This window comes from Arachis stenosperma, chromosome 2 (assembly GCF_014773155.1).
Source record: "Arachis stenosperma cultivar V10309 chromosome 2, arast.V10309.gnm1.PFL2, whole genome shotgun sequence".
Taxonomy (NCBI): Eukaryota; Viridiplantae; Streptophyta; class Magnoliopsida; order Fabales; family Fabaceae; genus Arachis; species Arachis stenosperma.
The window spans coordinates 100,144,176-100,168,852 of record NC_080378.1 but is presented as its reverse complement, the minus strand read 5'-3'; the positions used below and the strand labels follow the sequence as shown (position 1 = coordinate 100,168,852).

At 33.0% G+C, this 24,677-nt stretch overlaps 1 protein-coding gene across 1 annotated transcript; it reads left to right on the top strand.

Annotated features, from left to right (window-relative positions):
• Window positions 1-9,331: 9,331 nt before the first annotated feature.
• On the top strand, window positions 9,332-13,938 carry LOC130960661 (glycerol-3-phosphate 2-O-acyltransferase 6-like). Its single transcript, XM_057886106.1, has 2 exons — window positions 9,332-10,096; window positions 12,668-13,938. The coding sequence occupies exons 1-2, from the start codon at window positions 9,467-9,469 to the stop codon at window positions 13,532-13,534; spliced, it is 1,497 nt and encodes a 498-aa protein (XP_057742089.1). The 5' UTR covers window positions 9,332-9,466; the 3' UTR covers window positions 13,535-13,938.
• The last annotated feature ends 10,739 nt before the right edge of the window (window positions 13,939-24,677 follow it).

The following is a 24,677-nucleotide window of genomic DNA, read 5'->3' as shown; positions in this document are numbered from 1 at the left end:
AAAGTCTAATTAGAATCAAATTTGAATTTAATTGGTATGCTCTTTACAGAATGATGACAGCCAGAGGTGTGATGAATCGGCCTTGTGGTCGTGGATAGAGGAAGGGTGTCTACTGATACTCCTGGGACTTCTCAGTCATCTCCTCTACTATGACTATCCCTGAGACGTCACAAGCAATGGGGGCACAGGAATAGTCATTCATCATGGCTGCTAGCCCAACTATGTGGCTCCTTCTGCTGCGCCACACCCTCCACCAGGAAGTCGTTCGACTATTTTACCTAAGTAGATTCCTCCCCCCACCCTATCCGCTCAGCAGCCCACTATTTTGACGACGATGCCTCCTCTAGCGACAAACACCGTGGTGCCAGAATCTTCTCATGGATCCCAGCCAGATTTTCCTCAACCACCTCCTATCGTATGGATGACGATTTGCGCTGATAGTTTGACCGTGTGAGTACTATTTTAAGTCTTTTATATGCAAACCATTTTGATATTCTTATTCAATATATGTGGGTGCTAATCTTAAGTTTTCTGTTTTAGTTAGTTAGTTTAATTTAGTTACATTCAATTTTTTTATTTTAGTGGATTTTAGTTGTTAAAATAGGTTCAATTTAGGTTAGTAGGTTTGAGTTGATGAAAGTGTTTGAGAATTTTTTACTGTTGATAGTTGTTTCTGTTTAAGTCATATAATACCATTTTAGTTTGTTTGTGAATTGTTTAAGTGAATTGTTAATAGATAGAGTTTTAAGCGCCTTTCAATTATAGTTGAAACTTTGCCGAAATTTTTAAAAAATCTAAATATAATTAAACTTTATAGATTACTTCAAAAAATTTTAGTAAACTACTAATCTTAAGTTTTTCATTGATAGGTTTGCACAAAATAATAATACATGTACACAAGAATGCACCAATATCATCAAGCTAATGTACGACCACCCATGGCCAAGTTACAAGAAGATCCCTACTAAGACCAGAGAGCGATGAGTTCAGAAGTGAGCAGTAAAAACTCAACATATTCAAACCTTAGCTAATTTATATCTTCTATTTTGTTTAAATATATATTTATTTTTTATTAACTAGTGCTAAATATTTTTTGTGCAAAAAAATTTATATGGGACAAGACTCACGATACTATGATCAAGAAGATCTTCGACCATCGGATGGCTAGGCGGCTTCAGTAGATGATGGAGAATGTACGTGAGAGGCACAACCACCTCACTATTTGGCTCCTCCCAGACATTAAGAAGGCACTGTACGTCCATTAGGAGACTGATGAAGGGTTCAGTCGTTGCTATCTCACAAATAGAGCTAACAGGGCATCAACCAAGTCATCGAAGTATACCAGCGGCTAAGCGACTTTCATGAAGACAAAGGTTAGGCTGGTATGTAACTTGTTTCATTTTGTTATTAAGTTTGTTTTGTCTTTGACATTTAATGTCATTATTACTTGATTTAATATATTGTTTCAATACGTGTAGTCTAAGTCGTTAGATCGTGATGCAACGATATTGGAGACCTTCAAGCATACTCATACTTTGAAGGAGAACAACGAGAGATTGGCTGATCAGCGGTTTGCAAATCATTATATGAGTACACATCATTTGACGTAAAATTTAAATTAACTGTCGTCTGCCTTCTAACGTGTGTTACGCATGAGACCTACACACAGAGGCTGGACGCCGCAACCCATCAATCCCAGCCTACTAGAGGACGGCAGCAAATCCACTAATGCAGTCGTCGATCCTGACACAGTTTGGTGTGAGACCGCATCTGAACTGTACAAGAATCGCGTCTACGAGATGGGATCGTTCTTCACCGACAACTTTTGCACCTCCACATTAAGGGTTTCATCTGCCTTTGTCACCAGCCGCACTGTCGATCCCGAGGACATCATCGTCGATTTGAGGGAGCAGGTGCTGAATCTCACCTGGACCTTCACCAATAAGCTCAGCAACTGCAACAATTTAGGAAAAGGTATAATGAGATCCTCGCACGCATGTTAGACACAGATTCCCTCATGCCGGAGTTTACAAAGGAGCTGGAGCAGCTTCAACGGTTGGAGCAACAAATGGCAGTGTACCAGGAGTGTAACACCCTAACTTTTAGCACCTCATGTTCGTACTAAAAGTTTAGGCGTTACTTATCTCTAACCCTTTTTATTTTATACTATCTTTATTTGATATTGAGCTTTCGTGAATACGAATTAGAATTTTAATTAAGAAAACAAAAGGTTTTTATTTTAAAACTCTTAATCACAAAAATATATATACTCACATAGCAATATATACACAGACTTATTTCAAGATTCTCTAATACAAGTCCTACCCCCTCTAAAAATCAAAGACAACAAATGGCGAGGGAAAAGTCTAAGACTAAACCAACTACAGAAAATATAGATACATATTTACATATAGCTCCGATGTTCAGCCGCGGCTTTACACTAAGGATTCCTGAACCTGTTGCTGATAGGAAAATCTATAGGGGGTGAGAATGTCGTCCTCGCATGTTCTCAGTAGGGAAAGTGAATGCTGTAAAAGTAATGAACAAAATGCGAATAATTGACTTTAACCAGTAACACTATTTTTATTAAGCCTTTGAAAGTACTTCTTAATTTACTTTAGACAATTAATTGCTTTCTTTAAAATTTCTAACTTAAAACAAAACTCATTTACAGCATTAATTCTTAATCACTTCAGTACATAAACTAATAGTACTAGAGATTCAATTGAACACAAGCACGGCAGAATAAGACAACCAGCACAATCACAGAGAAAATACATCAAGCAAAACAGAACCAAAATGCAAATGCGCAAATAATATGATGCCTGTCTGTCCTAAGTAGGCCATGAGCTCATGCATCGGTTGTCAACCCGCAACCTGATGTTACTCGGGGCGAACCCCGAATATGGTTTCTTTATCGTGTCAGTTAGGCACAATTATCATCATGGGCAAACCCATGTCAGTTAGGATATCTCGGCATCACGGTAGAAATAGGCCATCAATTAGGCGAACATTCCGCATTAGCAACCTCAGACTATCAGTTAGGCGGGTACTTTCGCATTAGTAATTTGGCACAAAGGCCATTCAACACACAACATGCAATTAGTTAGGCGGACATTCTCACATTAGCAATCTTAGGCTATCAGTCAGGCGGGCACTTTCGCATTAGCACTTTTCATGATTCATTATCCGTTTCAGTTATCTCTTTCATACCTGGCTTCTCATTTTCTTCTTCTTTATTATGCCTCCACATCACCAATTACATACACACACCTCCGCATCACCTATATTATTAAACGTACATCTGCATCACCGCTTAATTACACATACCTCTGCATCACCAAATAATCAATCACTCTTACTCCACATCACCTCATAAATATACTTTCAATCTTAGCATTAAAACCTTTAATTTTCAAATACCCTAACTTCTTTAACTTTCAATCAAGATAAAAGTCACTTTCTTAATAAACCGAACTCAATTCCTAACTTAAAACAAAATCTTTTCTCAATAGATCGAACTGAAAACAAGAATCTTTTCTTAATAAATCGAAATCAATTAATACGATTCTTAAATCAATTTTTCTTTTAAATAGCACTTTAAACAAGCAATGGAGTTTTATAAAAAATTTTACAACATTTTCTCTAAAATTCGAGTTTTGCCACCCTTCAAAGGTTCTTGCCAAACCATCTTTAATTCTCAAAAATTTCTTTTTGATAATTCAAACAAATCAAATTTAATGTTATAAATCCATTTTCAATTCTCAAAGATCACTTTCAATAAGTCAAATTTTTAATACAACATTTTTCTCAATTATGAGTAAATATGTAAACCAAATCTTTTTCTAACATAGAGTCATTTTTTAAAATAAGCTTGTAAATCAAATTTTCAAAATAAAATCACTTTTTGGTATATTTTACAAGAACTTGACAGAACCTCTCCTTAAAATAGACTTCACCACCCTCACGGGCTTCCTCACTTTCATCATTCCTTAACTTATCTCCATCCATACATTATTCTCAATTCTTACATAATTTTACCAAAACATACACATAATTTATTCACAGCCACAGTTTTGACAACTTTCATAACAACCAGCTATAAATCAGAATCTTTGGCATTCTCAAACATTTAGAAAATCAAACACATATTCATCTAATTCAATTATTTTCACAGTCATAAATCCAATACAAACTTGTCATTTATCCAGTCTAGACAGTCATAAATTATTTGCAATTACTCATTATTTAATTTTTAAAGACTCAGGTTGTTATAAGGAGCAGATATGCGCTAGTGGCAATGACGCTGCTAGAAGGGTACCGACATTACTGTCAGGTCCGTCACCTCAGTAGGACCAAGGAGATGGCGACGACCACGACTATCAAGATCTGTAGTGATTAGAGATTTGTTCTAAACTATTTGATTTTATTTTACTTATTTGGCCTTTTATTTGATTCGTACACATGATATTTAATAAAGTCGCTATTTGGTTTCTATTATTTAGAATTTGAGTACTAATAGAGTAAAAAATAAAAATAAAATAAAATTTGACCAATTGTGTTTTAAGAAAAGTTTAAAAAAATAAAAAAATTAAAGCTACCGTCAGATTTACCGAAGAAAAATCCAACGGTAATTAGGCGGGAAACAAAATAATGTGGCGCCAATATTACCGGCAAAAATATTCTGACGATAATTTTCGGCGGATTAAAATATCTGATGGTAAATGGTTATCGACGAGGATTATATCATCGAATTGTATTCAACGGTAAATTTGTCGATAATATGGTTACCAGCAGATTATTTTCATTATTCCAATGATAAATCCGACGATATACAGCGTTTTTTTGTAGTGTCTGTGCACTCTAATCACTCTACTCACTTAGTCACTCTCCATCTCCACTGCAACATAGCTACCTCAACTCCTCAACCTTCAGCTCCTCTCTAACTTTTTGCTTAACATGCTCCGCCTCCTGCATGATTGCTAGCTGCTTAGGTCCCTCCTCAGTCGCTCAACACTTTGTTCAACCTTTTGCTTCACTTGTTTAGGAGATGGTCCCTCCCTAACGCTCTGTTTAGCCACTACAGCTTCGCTTTCATGTCAAAGCCCTCCGTTAAACAGTACTAGCCAGCAACTGAGTAGCTCCTCCATCCAAGCAGAAGTAACACTACACAACTTTTATTTTAAAACTTTTTTTTGTTAATTTTTAAAATTTATATTTTTTTAATTTTTATTCATTTTAAATATTTTTTGTTAATTTTTTAATTTTTTTGTTAAATTTTTTTATAATTCTTTAATAAATAAAAAATTGAATAAATTAAAGAGAAAAGCTCTATCTATTATATGAATTAGTAGAATTTTTGTGATTTTATAATAAATAGGTCTTTTATATTTCTATTGAAGATTAAATTTGTTCTTCTTTGTTGCAATTTGCAATAATTTTGAAAAAATAGAATCTAAAATTGACAAAAATCTTGCTCGGGACAATTATACGTAAATTTGAGTCTCAGCTTGAAACATCTAATTCTAGGCTTTTAATGTCTTTAATTTTATTTGAAATATCTTTTATTTTATTTAACTACAAAACGTAATATATATATATATATATATATATATATATATATATATATATATATATATAGATTGTATATTTGTAAAATTTATTATTTTTATTTTAATTAAATTTAAGTTATTTTTTCATTTTTATTCTTGGAAAATCAATTTACCATCTAATAAAACGAAAAATCATTTACAACATATTTAGTTTGAAGGGATGGAACAGTCCACTCTGTTATAACTTATAAGCTAAGGGTGGATCGGAGTTAGGCAAAGACAGAACGAATTATTGATATGTTTAGCATCTCTACTTGAGGTATCTGAAATTTTTTCTATTATAAATAAAAAAAATATTTTTTTTAAATTAATAAAACTTTAATTTTTAGGATACATTTTTTTTTTATATATTTTGGATGAATTTGCCACACTCTCGACGAACTTCTAATTTTATTTGAAATTTGCCTTACCCACAGTTAATTTTGTGTCAAATCCTTCCCACAACAAAAAAAAATAAAATAAATAAATAGATAGTATATAGAGAGTAATTGAAGAAGATAATAAAAAAAGAAGACTCGCATTTTACACTACCCTTCCTCTTTTCTCTTTGATCAAAACTCTTAATTTTAAAAAATCTAATTTGGTTTAATTCGATTGAGATGAAAAGTTGGAAACTGAACAGACAATAAGTATGGTCGGCGGCAATGATAATTATTATCATACAAGAATAAGAACTTAGTTTGATTTAATTTGGATAAAAAGAAAAATTTAAATACCGAACAAATAACAAATATGGCTTCTTCAACATCGTTAACGATAATAACAACTATGATCATCGTCTCTAAAAATACATGAATACACACTAAAACAAAACATAAAAATTTAAAGTTTATCGAAAGGGTAGTGCTAGGGAGATAATGACTTAAGCGTATAATGTGTACAATGGGCTAAATCTTTGGTCCATGAATAAAATGAACATCACACATATTATTCAGAATAACCATCCGGCACTCATCCCAAAAACTTAAGTTGATTTTGGAATTCACCAAGAATTGAACCCTTAACCTTTCGAATCTAGAATCTAATACCATGTCATGAATCTACTCATCCCAAAAATGTAACCTGACAGAATAATGTAACACTAATAGTCATATCTCTAATACTTCCTAAATCTTCATTGTACGCATCGTATATTTAGGCCATTGACTTTTTATATTTTTTCTGATTGAAAATACGGCGAACTTTATAAATTGTATGAAGTTCGTGAGGAACTACAGCTACCCCCCAAGAGTTGGATTCTAAGATATAAAGTTAAATTAATGTTTTTTTAGAAATAAAATTTTTTATTTTATAATAAAAAAAATTCCCTGAGGTACCTTTCATAAAACATATATCTTGTCTATCTCTACCCTCACCTTATATTATATGTTAAGCGAACATCCAATCTCCCTTTAGTTAGGTACCCTTCCCACCAGAGAATTATTTTGCCACATAGCTAGTGCATCAGCAAGCTAGTCATAATCAACACGGGCAACAATATAAGCTAAGCCGAGCCATTAGTAATAATGTTTTTATATTAGGCATAGCAAAGGAATGAAGGCGTCAATGAACTAAAAAGTAGGCTAATTGAATGAAACGCAGCATTTTGGTGTTGACTTCCAACTACTCACACAACTACTGCCCGACCATGCACGCCAATATAACGTACACCACCACATTCCCTTCACTCATCACTCATCGGTTTTCCTTGCTTTTTGTGGATACATTTTAAACTAAACCAAAATGCCCAAATTTAATTAATCATTGCTAACAAATATATATACGGTATGTTGCGTATATAATAGAAATTAATTATTTATATAAAATATATATTAAAATGTAAAATTTACGTTAAAATAATTTTATTTGATTTTTATATAATTTTTTTATTTATTTTATGTTTTTTTTTTTTTTACTCTTGACTTCATTAAGAATAGAGATAGTAACAGAACAAGACGGGATAAAAGATGTCTCCCTATTCTCTATTCTCCATTCTCGCCCCATTCTCTCTCTATTTCAGTTTTGATTTTCGTTGTGAAAAAAAATATTGCTCCCATTTTTATATTTGGCAGACTCCATTTTCTATTTCTTTATATTCATAATTTATATAAAAATTTTAATAAAAATTAAAAAAATTACAAAATATTATTACATCACACAAATAGAATATTATTTAAGATTACAAATCTAAAAATATAAAATAATACACCCTATTCATAGAAAAAAGAGACTAAAAATGTAAGACGGTATAATGTTAATGTTATGGAGAAAATAAAAAAAATTTTTAAATTAGATTTAAATTTTTTAATATATATATATATATATTATGTGAAATGACTAAAAAATTTATATTAAAAATAAATTATTAAAAATATTTAAATAAATTTAATAATTTGGAGATTAGTAGAGATAGGATGAGTATTCCTATTTAAATTTTTGTGCTTGTTTCGAGGAAATTTTACCCCCTATTCTCATTTTTGCGAAAAAAATTTTTATCTTTAAATTTTCATTTGGGATAGTTTTCATAGAGATTCTCATGTTCTAAAAAATTTTGCTATTCCTACCAAAATTCGAACTTAGAATTATGATAGCATATCATGAAACTATTTATTCTAAAAGTTTAAATTAATAAATAAAGATAATATAATAATTTTATTTTTAATATGAATAATATATATTTTTATATATAAATGCATAATAGTTGATTTTATATGTGTAATATATATAATATATAAATTATCACATATAATTGACACATGTTTCTATATATATTTATCACGCTAGCTAGCAGTGGCTGGCTAATATTTTTACTATTTTATATAAAGTTTAGATTATTATATTGGATTTCCCCAAGGTATATCTCCTCCTTCGACAGCGAAGAAACTAATGTCATGAGACACGGTCAAGCACATATATAAACAACAATTTCTCTCACCAGTTTTTTTTCTCCCCCTACATATGAATCGAAATCGAACCCACAATCTCAGGTTTAGATTTTATACTTCATTCTTTAAAATGTAGGTTTTACTTTTCCTTTATGGAATTGCAAAGTCAAACTATTTTCTTTTAACCATTTCGTCACGTAATTCCTGAGATATGTTTTTGGTCCGGCAAAATGTAGGTACAGCAACAGTCATTAGTCACTTTATTTAATAGCTAAAGTATTTTCTGCTAAACATACTTTGGTATATATATTTTTTAATATGAGAGATAATATTTTAAAATTATGTTATTTAATTTAATATTTATAATTATATATTTATTATATCTGATATTATCCAATTATTCTAGTAGTAATTTCGAAATACAAAATAAGATAAATAATAATTAAAAATATAAAATAAAATATTTTTAAATTAATATTTTATTGTCTCTCAAATATTTTTATACATTTTTTTAGTTCCTTTACAACAGAATTTATACATTTTTATGGTCTCTTTTACACAAAATACATATGACGGATTTGATTACTAAATTTGGGTATACACATATAACATTTTTTATATATATTACACTATATTTACATCAAATAATTCTAAAGTAACTTAAGAATTAAAAAAATATATATTCATAATTAATTCGCGGCGCACATCCCTCGTTACTATATATCTCTCACTTTAGAAGAAAAAAAAAGGGGTAATCTCTATGTACCACACATTATATTAATTATACTTCATGCTCAAAATTGTTCACCAACATCCTCCTCCTTTTAAACCCCTCCACGCCCTCTCTTCTTTCTTCATAACATTCCTAAGCTATATTATTTCTCTAACAACTATAAAGCTACATCAAAACACACATACTCTTTAATTTTCCTAAGTTCTTTCTCCATTTTTTTTTCATTTATTTGGCTTCTCCCATTGTTTCTCCTTGACATGATCATGGGAAGCTTTAGCCAATTTCCACCAATTTCCAAATGTAACATCGAAAACCGATCAAATCAGCACGTCGTGGCTTCCGACCTAGACGGAACGCTTCTCGTGTCGAGAAGCGCTTTTCCTTACTACATGCTTGTAGCCATTGAAGCCGGTAGCATGCTAAGAGGATTAGTTCTCTTAGCCTCGGTACCCTTTGTATATTTTACGTACCTTTTTTTATCCGAGACACTGGCAATTAAGACCTTGATCTTCATTGCCTGTGCTGGCCTGAAGATCAAGAATATCGAGCTAGTGTCTCGGTCCGTGTTACCAAGATTCTATGCTGAAGACGTACATCCAAAAACATGGAGAGTGTTCAATTCCTTTGAAAAAAGGTACATTGTAACCGCTAGTCCAAGGATTATGGTGGAACCATTTGCAAAGACCTTTTTGGGTGCTGATAAGGTTCTTGGGACAGAACTAAGTGTAACAAAATCAGGAAGAGCAACAGGGTTTGTTAAGGAGCCTGGTGTATTGGTTGGTGAACACAAGAAAGAAGCTGTTATGAAAGAATTTGGGCCTCAAAGCTTACCAGATTTGGGACTTGGAGATAGTTTATCTGACTATGAATTTATGTCAATTTGCAAGGTTGGTGAATATACATATACGTACTCCCTCTTTTATATATTTATATATTTATTTATCAATCTCCTATAATATATGATATGATTATTAGAGAGAACTCATTTTAACAATAACGTTATTTGAAACTTCATTATGTTTTAAGGGTATTATATAGTGATGAGACACTATATTTGCAAGTTAATTATAAATAATCTAGATGGAGAGTCAACTAAGTAATTCATATTTATCTCAATGTTGTTTTTATCATTTATTCTTTTTTAAATACTTTCAGATTTTTGAGTGTTAATATTAGAGATATGATAATTTACTTACATCTTCCTATAAATAAAGTTATTGAAATAAATAATTTTATGACATGTACATATCATAGTATTTATAGCAAAAAAAAAAATTAGAATTTAATCCTTATTGATTTTCATATAATTATAAATAAAAGAATTAAATTAGGCTGATCTAATGGTTAGTTCACTAGCCCGTTTAAGTAAGTGTCGAATGTTTGAATTTCACCTTATGCATGCAGTAATCCATTGGCCAACAACAAACTCTTAAATAGAACTTAATACTGCTATAAAAGTGTTGAATTATTGATTAAAAGTATTGAATTATCCAAGAAAAAATTCTTGCATTTAGAATTTTTTTAAAAATATAAACATTCATGTATTACTATAACTTAATCTTTTAAAAAATAAATACTTTTATTTAAAATATATTAAAAATATACTTATTTATATGCATTTATCTATCACAGTCTTTTTAAAATGATTTCGTGATAATGAAAAAATATTGTATATTTAAACCTTCGTGAAGTACTTTTTTAGGTCGTACGTATAGAATTTTTACGCACCAACTATATCTACTACTTAAATATTATGATTAACAATTAAAAATTGTTATTTCTAGATCTATATCATTAAATTATATGTTTAACATATCTTTATGATTCTTAAATTTTGATATGACTCTGGTATCCACAAATCGCTGAAAATTTGGTGAGACACTTAGCCTAATGACTATGACATGTTCTATTTCCCCTATGCATGATGATGATGAATCACTACTTTATGTGTTTTTGTTTATGTACTTTCCTATCTCTCTAGCACGACAAAACTGTTTCATCCCCTTCTTGTGTTTTCGATCCCATCTTTTTCGATCTTTACTACACTACTTAACTCTTTCTAAGTGGTCCTTCCCATGTTCTATGGTCCAATTAATTATATGGATACACCTTATATTTCAACTTCACTTTGATCTGCCTTTAATTTGATACAGCGTGCTATAAATATTCATACTCTCATCATTAGTATGTTATTTATTTATTTTATATTACCTGAAAAAAAAAAAAAAAACAGAGATTACAAGAATTCCCTAATTATATTAGGTTAGTATTCAGTTATGATTTATGAATCATACTCAACTCAGATTGAGGAATTGATAACACTTTAATTTCCATTTTATTATTATTTCCATACGCTCAACAATCTTTTAATACTTAATAACCATTTCATTCCTAAGTACATGGCATGTGTGTGTAATTTAATTTATGTAACGGCATAAACATAGTTTATCACTATCAATAAGGATATATTTATGCAAGTATGCAATTAATGAATTATTATAGTAATTGTTTAAAGGTATGAGTGAAATGAGAAATAATATATATTCCTCACCTAATATATACAACCACTTAAATGAATAAGACAAAATGTTGAAATTTAGTTCATTTAATTAAAGATTTGTTCAGGTGATGGGACCTATATTTTGCATCTCAAAGTCACACATTTGACGAATGAAATTGAGAATAAACCATATGTTTAAGTGTGAATATGAATAAAATATTTTTTTTCATTTTGTTTTACCAGGAGATATCTTATATAATTTTTTTTATTGATAATTTTAATTTACACATGAACTGCATATTATTTAGGCATCAAGTTTGTAATTGAAAAATATTTTTTTAAAAGAAATATGATCTATCTAGTATATTATATTTTTTCAATAAGATACAAGTTTTACATTGAAGAATTATATTTTTATCTTTAGTCTCATCTTTAAATATTTCGTAATAAATAAAGAGTGTTGTATTTTTTATTAATTAAAAATATCAAAAAATTATTAATTAAGTAAATTTTAGTTCTCTATTTATTATATTTTATATTTTCATAATTATTATAATAATAAATAGAAGAGAAAAATTTAATGATTAACAGTTTTAATTTATATTAGCCAGGATTTTTAACCAGCAGTTTAACACTTTTAATCCAGTAATTTAATACTATTTTTTATTAATACTTTTAAATATGTTGGCTAATTAATAATTAAAAATAATTAATTAATGTTAATTTTGTAGCACTATTAAAAATAAAAAACTAAAATTTATTTAATTAACAAAAAATATAGTACTTTTTACTTAATAAAAAACATTTAAGCATTAGCTCTTTATCTATGCTCTTTCCAATTTTATTGTTTCTATATTTGTGTCTTAAAAGCAATTTTCAAACCTATATCCTATAGAGCTTGTTTTCATGAATGTATCTAATTAAGTAATTTCCCTTTTATGATGTTTTCCCTATACAGGAAGCATACATAGTGCCAAGGACCAAATGTGATCCCTTACCAAGAAACAAGCTTCTAAGCCCAATTATCTTCCATGAAGGGCGTTTAGTTCAAAGGCCAACCCCACTAATTACCCTTTTAACCTTCCTATGGATGCCAATAGGTATAATACTCTCAATTCTAAGGGTGTACCTTAACATCCCTCTCCCTGAAAAAATTGCTTGGTACAATTACAAGCTCTTAGGAATAAGGGTAATTAGAAAGGGTACCCTTCCACCAGCACCAGGTAAAGGCCAAAAAGGTGTCCTATTTATTTGCAACCATAGAACCGTAACGGACCCAATTATCATAGCCGTTGCTCTAGGAAGAAAAGTTAGTTGTGTGACATATAGTATTAGCAAATTCAGCGCATTAATTTCACCAATTAAGACCGTGGCATTGTCTAGGGAGAGAGAAAGAGATGCTGAGAATATTAAGAGGTTGTTAGAGGAGGGTGATTTGGTAATTTGCCCTGAGGGTACAACTTGTAGGGAACCCTTTCTATTGAGGTTCAGTGCACTCTTTGCTGAATTAACGGATAGGATTGTTCCCGTTGCAATTAACACTAAGCAGAGTATGTTTTATGGTACTTCCGTTAATGGGTACAAATTCTTTGACCCTTATTTTGTGTTCATGAATCCAATGCCTACATATGAGGTCACTTTCTTGAACCAATTGCCGGTGGAGTTGACTTGCAAAGGAGGGAAATCTTCAATTGAAGTTGCTAATTATATTCAGAGGGTTCTTGGTGGGACTTTAGGGTTTGAATGCACCAATTTGACTAGGAAGGATAAGTACCTCATGCTTTCTGGAACAGATGGAACAGTTCCATCTAATAAGAAACATTGAAGAAACTTGAGAGAAGAAACAAAAATAAAGGGAGGGGTGTTTTGGTAAAGTGTGCATATTACTTACTATATGGTGTGCTAAAAATATGATGATATATATATAGCTACCATCAAAATACAGTTGTTCTTCTAATTTTCTATTGGTAATAATGAGCAATGTTATTTTTTATATAATATTTATAAGACATTGTGCTAATTGGTATATCTTATCTAAATGTCTTGTAAATGTTATATTCAAGTAATATTACTCGTGGTGAATTTCTGCCTGTATTTTCAAAGGTTTTAGAATTAATTAGTATAGTAATAAGAAATAATTGTGATTGTATTCATGCCCAAGAACAACATCATATGTATATTGTTATCAAAGAAATATTATTTCTACAATTACCAAAAGTTCTATATCTATCTCAGCTCGAATTACTTCTAGTTTGTAATTTTTATCCAAATAATTTGTAATTTTAAAAGACTATAACATTTATTTGTTACCCTCAACCTAAGTTATGAGACAACTTTCATTGAGTCATCAAAATAGCATATATTATTGTGAATTTGTAATATATATAAAGCACATAGTTTCTGTCAAATAAAAAGAAAAAGAAAAGAAAAAAATATTATAGCTAGTTTATGTCATTATTAGGTAGTACAAATGTACAATGTTGTGACTACGTATTTGATAGTTATGGCAAATACTATCGATATAGGACTGATAGAGATGTAGCATGTATATTGGAATATGTGCGGATTTGTGGTACACCTATTTTTATGAAGCAGTAACGGCATTAATATATTACCATTAATTTGCATAGGCAAGGTCCAGCTTGAAAGGTAGACATTCATGTCTAAATCTGAGTAAATAAATTTGTACTAAAAATGTATGTGTATTCAGCATTCAGATACATGTGACTATAGTTAATATGATATTCCATATGTCACGGTAATGCATGTGTCATGTTCAGCTACAACAATTGTTTGGAACACATATTATTACTGTAATATATATATATATATATATATATATAAGAACGATTCTTCTTTTACATTTACTTATTATCACCATAAAATAGTTAAAAAAAGATAAAAAAAAAAGATAAATGAGTAGCTATCAAAGAATGGAGAATCGAAACTTTTTACTCCACGTGAAAGAGAGTTAAGTCCCAAAGTAGGGATGGTAAAACTTTTTGAGATGCAGAGATTTTCGTAAAAACTGTTTCGAACGAAGATTTAATTCAGAAAAATTTTTCGCACCATAATTATTATTGAAAATTTTGACGGTAATATTTAAAAAATAAAATTAAACAAATTAAATATGTCGTGAAATTTATTCCACACAAAATTTGACGATAATTTTTTAATAAAAAAATATATTTAATATTTTAACTATATTTATTATAATTATAACTTAATTAAAACTAAATAAAATTAACAAAAATTAAATATGTTTCATAAAATAATAAACTACAATATAATAACGTAATCTCATCAACAAAATAACGGATAGTAATATGAAAACTAAAAAAAATGTTAGATTTTACGGATCCTCGTAATCATTGTCGTCCTCCTTTTCTTGATGTTCTCGTTGTTGGTCTTAATGCAGCGGCGCTGTAGGTACTGGTATTTAGGATGGTGCAAGTGTAGATGAGGAGGAGCCGGTTCCAACACCGTTGCTCTCTACACGCATCTAATCATAATAGACAGTCATCTGTTACCGCATACGTTGTATGTGCTCTAACTTCTATTTGCGCTCCTGTCACAAGGATTCCGTCTCTGCATCCCGAGCATCCTTCTTCGCCATGCATACGAGGAGCTAGTTGTACCTCTCCTCAACCAAATGGAGCTGGTGACCATAATCCTACAGGTGCTGGGTCAAGCTATGGACCTACAGGACTAGTCCCCAAGGTGGATCGGAGAAAGCTCTGAAGGTGGATATGCACAAGTTTCTAGCAAAAAACAACCCGACTTTAAAGATGCGATTTTTTGCAGCTCAAATGCCGTCTGCTGAGACTACTGTGTCGCGACCTCCAACTTCTAAGTGTATAAATTCTAACACATTCAATATGAATGTCAATATAAGAGGTGATATAGTAGTGTGCAATTAAATTCTATAAAAAGTCATAACTTACATAAAAATTCGCGGACCACTGATCAGGAAACCTTTCCTTATTCTCCCTAAGCGTGCGGGTTTGCTTGAAGACCTCCAGCATTGAAACTGGATGCTGTAGTGACTTTGTCTGTACATATTGGGTAAATATATTACAAAAACTCAAAATTAATTAAAGAGATAAAGATAAAACTAGCTATGCATATGGAAAGAAGTTATTCCATCTTAGCCTTTGTCTTCATAATCATGGTTGAACCCCCTATGTACCTCGACGTCTTGGTTGACGCCTTATTGACCCTATTCATGGCTTGACGACGTCAACCTTCACCCATCTCCTAGTGCACATACAGGGCCTTCTTAATGTCGAGTTGAAGCCACTGCGTTAAGTGCTCGCTTCTCATCTATACGTCCTCTAACATCTGCTGAAGACACTTTGCCATGCGATGATGGAAGTTATTCTTGTTTATCTGGTTGTGGGTCTCATTCCACGTGAATTTCTCCTGCACAATGAAATAATAAATGGTTAAAAATTAATGTCATAAAATTATAATTAAAATATAATTAACATTAAATAACTAACTTACGGTCCACTTGTCAAACCATCTCTTGTAGAACTCAAAGAGAACCTTCTTGTAATTGGGTCTAGGGTGATCATAGAATAATTTGATAATGTTTGTACACTCTGTGTACCAGCATTATTATCTGGTGCAAACTCCGATAGAATAATTTACACTTAGTAAAAAATATACATTAAAAGAGAACAAAATATAAATAAAATATATGAATTAAAGAAGTTTAATGTTTACTCAGTCATGCCATCAGGCCAATCAATATCTTAGTGACTTGTGGCGCTACGAGGTCTGGTTGGGATCCATGGGAGGAGGTTGGCACTGCTGTGGGGTCAGCCACATGAGTTAATGACGTAGATGTTGGAATCTGCTGAGGAGGTGGAGGCAGTGAAGAAGTCCACTCTAACTCAGATCATGGTGGAGCAACAGTTGCAGGACCTCGATAATTGGGGTTTGGGACCATAATGAAAAGTTGTTCTCTTAGAGCATGTGCTTGTGACAATGCATGCATAACAGATGTAGAGGATGACTGAGTAATTGTCGGGGGTGAGTCACCCACGCTACCTCTCATAGACATGTCTATTTGAAACAAATAATTAAAATAATTAAAAACATCATAATCCAAATATAATATATATAATATAGAGAATGATTACCATGAATATAAATCTAATGTATAACATGCAATATAAAATTTGAACTAAATTGAACATATAACATAACACAATTGAACATAAATTTACCCTCATTTGGATTCCTCTTATTCTTTTTTGTTCCCATCAATCCCTTGTTCATCATCCTCTTTGTATGTTACTTCCTGATCATCGAATTTTTCTTCTTAGTCGTCTCGATCATTCCTTTCTTCTCCTTTTTTGTCCTCTTCTTTTGGTGGATGAATGTCATCATCGACTCTAAAGTCAATGATTTCATCATCATAAGAGGTGACACAAGGGTGATAGGATAGCCAGTGTCAACGCTAAGACTTATGCTATAGAACAGCCAGTGTCAACTACCAACTTAGTCAGCCGAGACTAATGCATGAACACCTAGAAATTCTTTGAGACCTATGAGGTTCTATGTTGAACACATACGTAATAAATTGATCAACTCCTTCAAAGAACTCAGATTTTATTCTCTTTCCTCTAATTGGCCGTTATCCCTATCACACATCCATGAACGATGATTTGAAATTATTTTGCTATAACTAACCTAAAATTCAGAATACAACACAACTTAAGTATTAAAATCTCTTAATTAGTTTTCACATTTTAAACAATTACAAACATATATTAAAACAAACAAGCAACACATCTTTTTAAATTTTTTAAAAATTTTAATTATAAAATTTTAATAAAAAAGGTATAACTAAAACTTTTTAATTTAAATAAAATTAAAACTAAATTAAAATAAAATACAAAAATTAAAAGTATAAAATATATCTTTTTCATAAATTATATAGGCATTACCAAATTAAAGAACAGGTATGTATTGTCAAAATTATTGATTCATAGTTCATCAATGAGTAGCAGCAAGGACATGATGAATCATCACTCATCACTCATCAGCAGTTAAAACCAGTTAGAATACAATTAATCTGAACCTAACCTTGAGAGGTGCCATTTATGGATGTGATAATGTTCAACTAATTAATTAAACAAGTGTGTGGTCGTCCTTCATAAACATTGTGAGCATTATTAGGGTTCATTGGGGCCGCCTATGTGACTACCCGCATCAAGATACATATATAACTCAAACATGTACCAATTCTTGGTGCTCATGTATATAACTTCACATGAATATAATCACAACTAACTAATAATAGCAATAGGTTAATGGACTTTTTAACATATAATTTACCACTAACAACAAGTGATGCTCGCAACAGTGTGTAACTGTAATCCCAGCGCCTGCGCATATATATATATATAAGTTATGAAAACCAAAATATTTTAGTCATGACTAGCCAAAATTTTTTTAAATTAATTTTATTTAAATAAGCTAGTTAAATTTAATTTTTTAACTCATTCTCTTATCACTCTCTTATTATTCTATTTATCATCCTCTTAATGGTTCTCACATATTAATCATATTAATTATAATAACATATCTTTAATTATTAGACATTAACTGAATCATATATTAATGTTCTCTTTTACAATTTGACATTCATATTTACCATTGCCGTAAAGACTAATAATAATAATAATAAAAATAAATTGTAATAATAATCGTCCTTAATTAACGTTAATTGTAATAATTTCCATAATAACCACTAATTTATTGTATCACTTCATTATCATTAGAGGCAATTTATGTAATGGATAAAACCTCCACGTTCAAGAGGGAAAAAGCACGATTTTAGTATATCTGAAGCACAATAAGAAACTTTGATATTCAAGAGCAAAAATTACAAATTTAGTGCAATTTGAAACTTTGAGTTTGATTTTGATTGGGATAGATCAAAGAAATTCACAACCAGTTGTAGTTATCATTTCAAATAGTTTGGCATTTGAATTCGACCTTAACACGATGCCTATATCGGAAGTAATTGAAAATTTTGAAAAACAGACTGACTCACCTGACAAGGTTGTGATAGTCAACCAATTTTTGAAAATATGAAAAATCACAATAGAGATGATAAGGTATGAGATATCATTTGTAGGTTTGTAATTATGCCATTCATTTTTTTTTTTTCAAGAAAGAAGTGAGCTCGACACACTAAAGTGGAGCAAGCAGGAACAAAAAAACAACAGAGAAATCAAGATAAAGATATAGAAGAACTATAGCGTATAATCTGTTGTCATCTCCAGTATTGCCATCAACAACCAAACGGATCAATGCCACACCATTTTCTGTAACTCACAAACGACCTAGTCTTGATTCCATCAACACCTGTCTCAGATCTCTGGAAAATTCTGTTATTCCGTTCTAAATAAATTTTCTAGATAACCGCAAAGAATCCTATCAGCCACTTCTTTTGCTCAGAATTACGATTAGGCACTTCAATCCAACTCTCAAACAGTTCATTAACAATCCCCGGAATAGTCCATGCTCTATCTGCACCCGTCAACCAAGCGCACCATACCTGCCAAAGTAAATTCATCACAACCAAGAAACAAATAGTGCACAAATTCTATTTCTTTTTACACAAAACACAAATCTTAATCACTATGATGTATAATTCCTAGCCTACTCAGTCTCTCTTTAGTGTTGATCCTGCCTACTAAAACAAACCATGCAAAGAGTTTAACTCTTGGAGGAACCAATCTTCTCCAAATGGCACTAGTGAAGTTGTAGCTTGTGATGTCCTCTAGGAGAGTCTCTTTCTGCAGCACCTGCACAAATGAATTAGTAGAATAGATACATGTTTTATCAAATTTCCATACAATTGTATCCTCTCTACTAGGCAACATTCTTACTAGTCGTAGTCGGTCATGAAGTTGGTTGAGCAACTCAAGTTCCCATTAGAATAACTCTCTCCTCTACTGAAAGTTCCACACCCACTCTATCCTATCCCAAAACCCACACCCCCCTACGATGGATCTTTGTTGATTTGAAACAGAGAAGAGTCTCGAAAAACTATCTTTCAACGGACCATTTTGTAGCCAATCATCCTCCCAGAAATGAATACGTCTGCCATTTCCCACCTCCATAGCCAAATCACTAATCATCATATCTCTTGCATAGGGCTATTTAATATTAAGCTGACAAATATCTTTCCATGGGCCACCCCTTAATGGTAATGGCTGTTTTGACAACATTACAGAAGGGTTCAAATGATTACAAGAATCTACTACCTTCTTCCACAACGGACAATCTTCCTTCAAAAAACGGTACCACCACTTGAACAGAAGCGACGCATTTCTAATTAACGCATCCCCTACCCCCAAATCGCCTAACTTTTTCGGAGCTTGCCCCATCTTCCATTTCACAAGTGGTATACCGTTATTTCCATCTTCTTTACTCCACAAAAACTTTCTCTGTAGCCCGATTATCTTTTCTACAACCGCCTTTGGCATCTTGTACAAGCTTAAGTAGTAAACCGGCAAACTATTTATAATATATTTTATGAGAACTATCTTGCCAGCTTTGCTGAGGGACTTAGCTTTCCACAAACTGAGCTTATCTTCCACCTTGTCTATGATCAGTTTCCAGGTCTTCACCAACCGGGGGCTTGCACCTAAAGAGATTCCTAAGTACCTGGTAGGTAAAGTAGCTTCGGCGCATCCCAACAAACCACATATATTCGTCACCCATTCCTGCTCACAGTTAACCGAAATCATATTTGACTTATCAAAGTTAATACTCAGGCCAGACATCAACTCGAAACAATGCAAAAGCCTCTTATATTTCAGTAATGTTTCTATATCCTGTGGACAAAATAAAATTGTGTCATCCACAAATTGGAGATGCGACAATTCTATGTTGTCCCTTCCCTCCAACAGTAGAAGCGTTCATTCCTGATTGCCTCACCCACTATTCTATGCAAGATGTTAACAACCAGAACAAATAGAAAAGGAGAAAGATGATCTCCTTGTCTAAGATCTCTCTTCATCCTGAACGGCTTGGATGGTGACCCATTAATCAACACCGGCATAGATGCTGTAGTCACACATTCCTTCACCCATGCCCTCCATCTAAGACCAAAATCCATCTTTTGTAGCATAACATCCACAAATATCCATTTCACTCTCTCATAGGCTTTCTGAAAGTCTAATTTGATAATTGCCGCCTGCTTCTTACGCAACTTCAACCATTGGACCGTCTCACAAGCAATGAGAGCACCATCATATATTTTGTGACCCTTTACAAATGTAGACTGAGTCTCTCCCACTAAACCTAGCATTACCGACTGCATTCTTCTCACCAAGACTTTGGATATCACCTTATAGACACAACCAACCATACTAATTGGCCTTAAGTCTTTAATTTCCTTAGCTCCCACAAATTTTAGAGCTAGCGCCACCCATGTTACATTAGCATCCGTTGGTAGCTTCGCACTTTGGAAAAAATCCAACACAGCTACAGTAAACTCCTGACCAATCTCACCCCAATATTTCTTTATGAAGTTCATATTGTATCCATCACTACCCAGCGCTTTACTAGACTCACAATTCCATACTGCCTCTCGTATTTCCTCAGGTGATGACATCACCTCTAACTCTGCTGCCTCTTCCTTATTAATCTGCTTTACCAACCCATCACAGATTTCAATCCTCGGAGAATATTCCTATCAATACAGTTCTTTATAAAATCCTAATTGCAACTTTTATTCTGGCCTGGTTCCTTACCACTCTGCTATTAATTACTAGTGAATCGATTCTGTTGTTCCTTCTTCTAGCCGATGCTAAGTTATAGAAGTATCTGGTATTCTTATCCATATCTCTAGCATGTTGAGATCGAGACATCTGCTTCCAATGAATCTCTTTTCTAGCATACCACTTCGCACAACAAGTCATAAGAGCCTTTCGTCTAGCCTCCAATATTCCATTATAACTACTAACACTCACCATGTCATCAATTTTCTTAATCTCTTCCTCAAACTTCTTTATCCTGTTGTCAATGTCCCTAAAATTGACCTTGTGTCATCTCCTCAGTGGTACCGTCAAGGCCTTCAGCTTACTAGTGAACTGTTCATCACCCAAGTTTCTCCACTCATCCTTCACCATCCTCAGAAACCCTTCATGTGTAAACCAGAAGTCTAAGCTTCAGAAAGGTCTTGGACCCGCACTAAGTCTCGCATCTTCCTGAATCAACAGGCAATGATCTAATAGCCCTCTAGGTCCTCCTCTCAAACGAGTATCTGAAAACTCCTCAAGCCACTCCACACTGACAAGAACCCTATCTATGCGGCTACAAGAATGACCTCGAAATCATGTGAATTTTCGATCAGTTAGCGGTAAATTCACTGGCTATAAATCTTGGAGTAAATACCCATTTCGGTCCTTGTCCGAAAAAAAAGGGACACTTTGACCCTCAATCTTTTTATTTTGGGACAATATGGTCCCTTTATTAAAAAATCCGTTAAATAATAACAAAAATTAGTTTTGTGGGGGGGGGGGTTTATTTGTATTTTGTGAGAGTTTTAAACTTCCAGAAACTATTAATAAGTTTTTTTTGAAAAATTCCTTCACCAATGGTGATTAAGCGAAGAAAAACCATTGATAAAAATGATGTCGCAAAAAAAGTAATCGTAGTACCAATACCTTTTAAAGGAAAAAAAGAACATCGAATAAGAAATGAAAGAAGAGAACTTTAATGTTGATAATATTGGTATTTGTGATGATGACGGTAGAGGAGATAATGATGATGATAAAGCAATAAAAATAATAGAGGTAGAATTGGTAATAATGAGGATGAAGAAGGTAGTGGTAGTAATTGGTTAAATTGTTGAAAAGAATTTTATGGAGGTTTAAAACCTCCACAAAATACAAATAAACTCCCTCCCCCCCCCCCCACAAAACTAATTTTTGTTATTATTTAACGAATTTTTTAACAGAGGGATCATATTATCCCAAAATAAAAAGGTTAAGGGTCAAAGTGTCCCTTTTTTTTTTACAGGGATCACTTTGTCCTTCGTGAAAATGGACAAGGACCGGGTTGGGTGTTTACTCTAAATCTTGCACCCATTCCTTAAAGTCTTTTGCAGATGCCGGTAAACTTGTAGCGCCTTTTCTTTCCTCCAACCTTAGTATCTCGTTAAAGTCTCCCATGAAACAAAACGAAACTTGACATAAATCCACAATATAGCTTAACTCCTCTCACATCATCAGTTTCTCACTCCGGACATGTGTTCCATACACCAAACAGAATGCACAGTTAAAGTTATTTTTTGTTAGCAAGCCTTGCACGCAAAGCCAACCATCTCCTTTATAGTAGTTCAATCATTTAAATAACAAATAGTCCCACATTAATAATAAACCGCTAGAGGCTCCTACTGATTCCACATAATCCCAATCCACTGTGTCACAACCCCACTCGAACAACATCAAATTTAGTCACTACCTCTCTCTTAGTTTCAATCAATCCTAGCATATTCAATCTAAACTTTTTTTTTTTCAACTCTTCCACCGTACTCAACTTTCCATCCTCTCTTAATTCTCTAATAGTCCAACAACTATAATTCATTTAAAAGAAATTTTACACACAATTTTATGTTGTTTAGGCCTATTCCTCTTAGCTTTCTCCTTTTGTTTTGCCATCTTTCTTTTTGCTGCCATAACTTCATTCTGACTTTGTAAAATCGCCACAATGTCTTTTCTTCATCATAGAAAATTGCACCAAACTCCACAGCCAATTCTCATGTTTCTTTATTTTCGATTAACTGACTTTCCTGCATAAGCCTCTGATCAGCATCTTGATTTGTTTCTTCCTCTTCTGCATTAGATCCTACCTCCTCTGTACCCCTTTCGTCAACATCTTTATGTTCCACAACTTTGTCCCCATCTCCAACCTCTACCTCACTGTTCTCATCTTTCTGGAATTGCACCTTTTGGCCTCCCTAGGTCGCCCGGACCGCTCTTCTTCCATCCGACCCCTCCACTGCCGGACCTTGGTCATGTCTAGCCTCATAGATCTTCGCTGCCAAGCTCTCCATGACAATGTTGCAGTTGGCTTTTGAGATGCGTCGCCGGATCATGTCCCCTCAACTCAATGGAACGCAGGAGACATCCCTCATAGCGGTGTGATCAATGAATGGGGGACGTTGAAGTGTGCAGCCCATTCCGCATAGTCCAGCAACGCTTAAGGAGGGATCCACCTGGCCCGAACCAAAGCACCTACCCAGCCTCTGACCCGGCCCACCTTCCTTGCTAGTCTCTTGCGGCATAAGCTCCCAGCCCATCCGCTTCTCTTTCAATGGCCCAATAGCTGTGTGACCCATCAGGAGACAAGAATTGTTGCATTGTGCATGGGCCTCTGAATTATTAGAGCCCAGACCCATATCATTCCACCCTTAGACACTTACCTCAACTCTTTTAGACCCACTTCTCTTATCAAAGTAAGTATCTGTATCTGTTCTTTACGAATCAACCTCCACATAATTATCAAATTCCTCACAATCAGCCTCACCATTAATTCCATTAATTCTGAAAGAATGCGTTTTTCATTGCACTTGATACTGTTTTGAATTTTCTTGATTGCATTCATTCAAAAAGATATTTGATGTTACCATTCTACACTTGTCCTCATCTCCTTCGTTTTCCCATTCCATGATGATCTCAGCCGCCAGATCCCACGCTGCCGCCATCGCCACTCTTCCATCGGAATGTGAACTAGAGCTTTCATATATTTGCCTTACGATTGCATCTTCCAGCAAACAATTATCTCTATATACCTCATGTCCCACCTCCTTTACAAAGACATCAAAGCCACTAGTATAAATTAGCACTCGACCAGAACTGAATGATAAGGCTGACTTCATCATTTCATCATACTTGATCACTTGATTACTTCTCCCCATAGGCTGCCTATCATGT

Coding starts and splice junctions, on each gene's coding strand:
- LOC130960661 (XM_057886106.1), top strand. CDS start 9,467: ATGATCATGGGAAGCTTTAGCCAATTTCCACCAATTTCCAAATGTAAC. Junction 10,097..12,667: donor AATTTATGTCAATTTGCAAG/GTTGGTGAATAT, acceptor TTCCCTATACAG/GAAGCATACATAGTGCCAAG.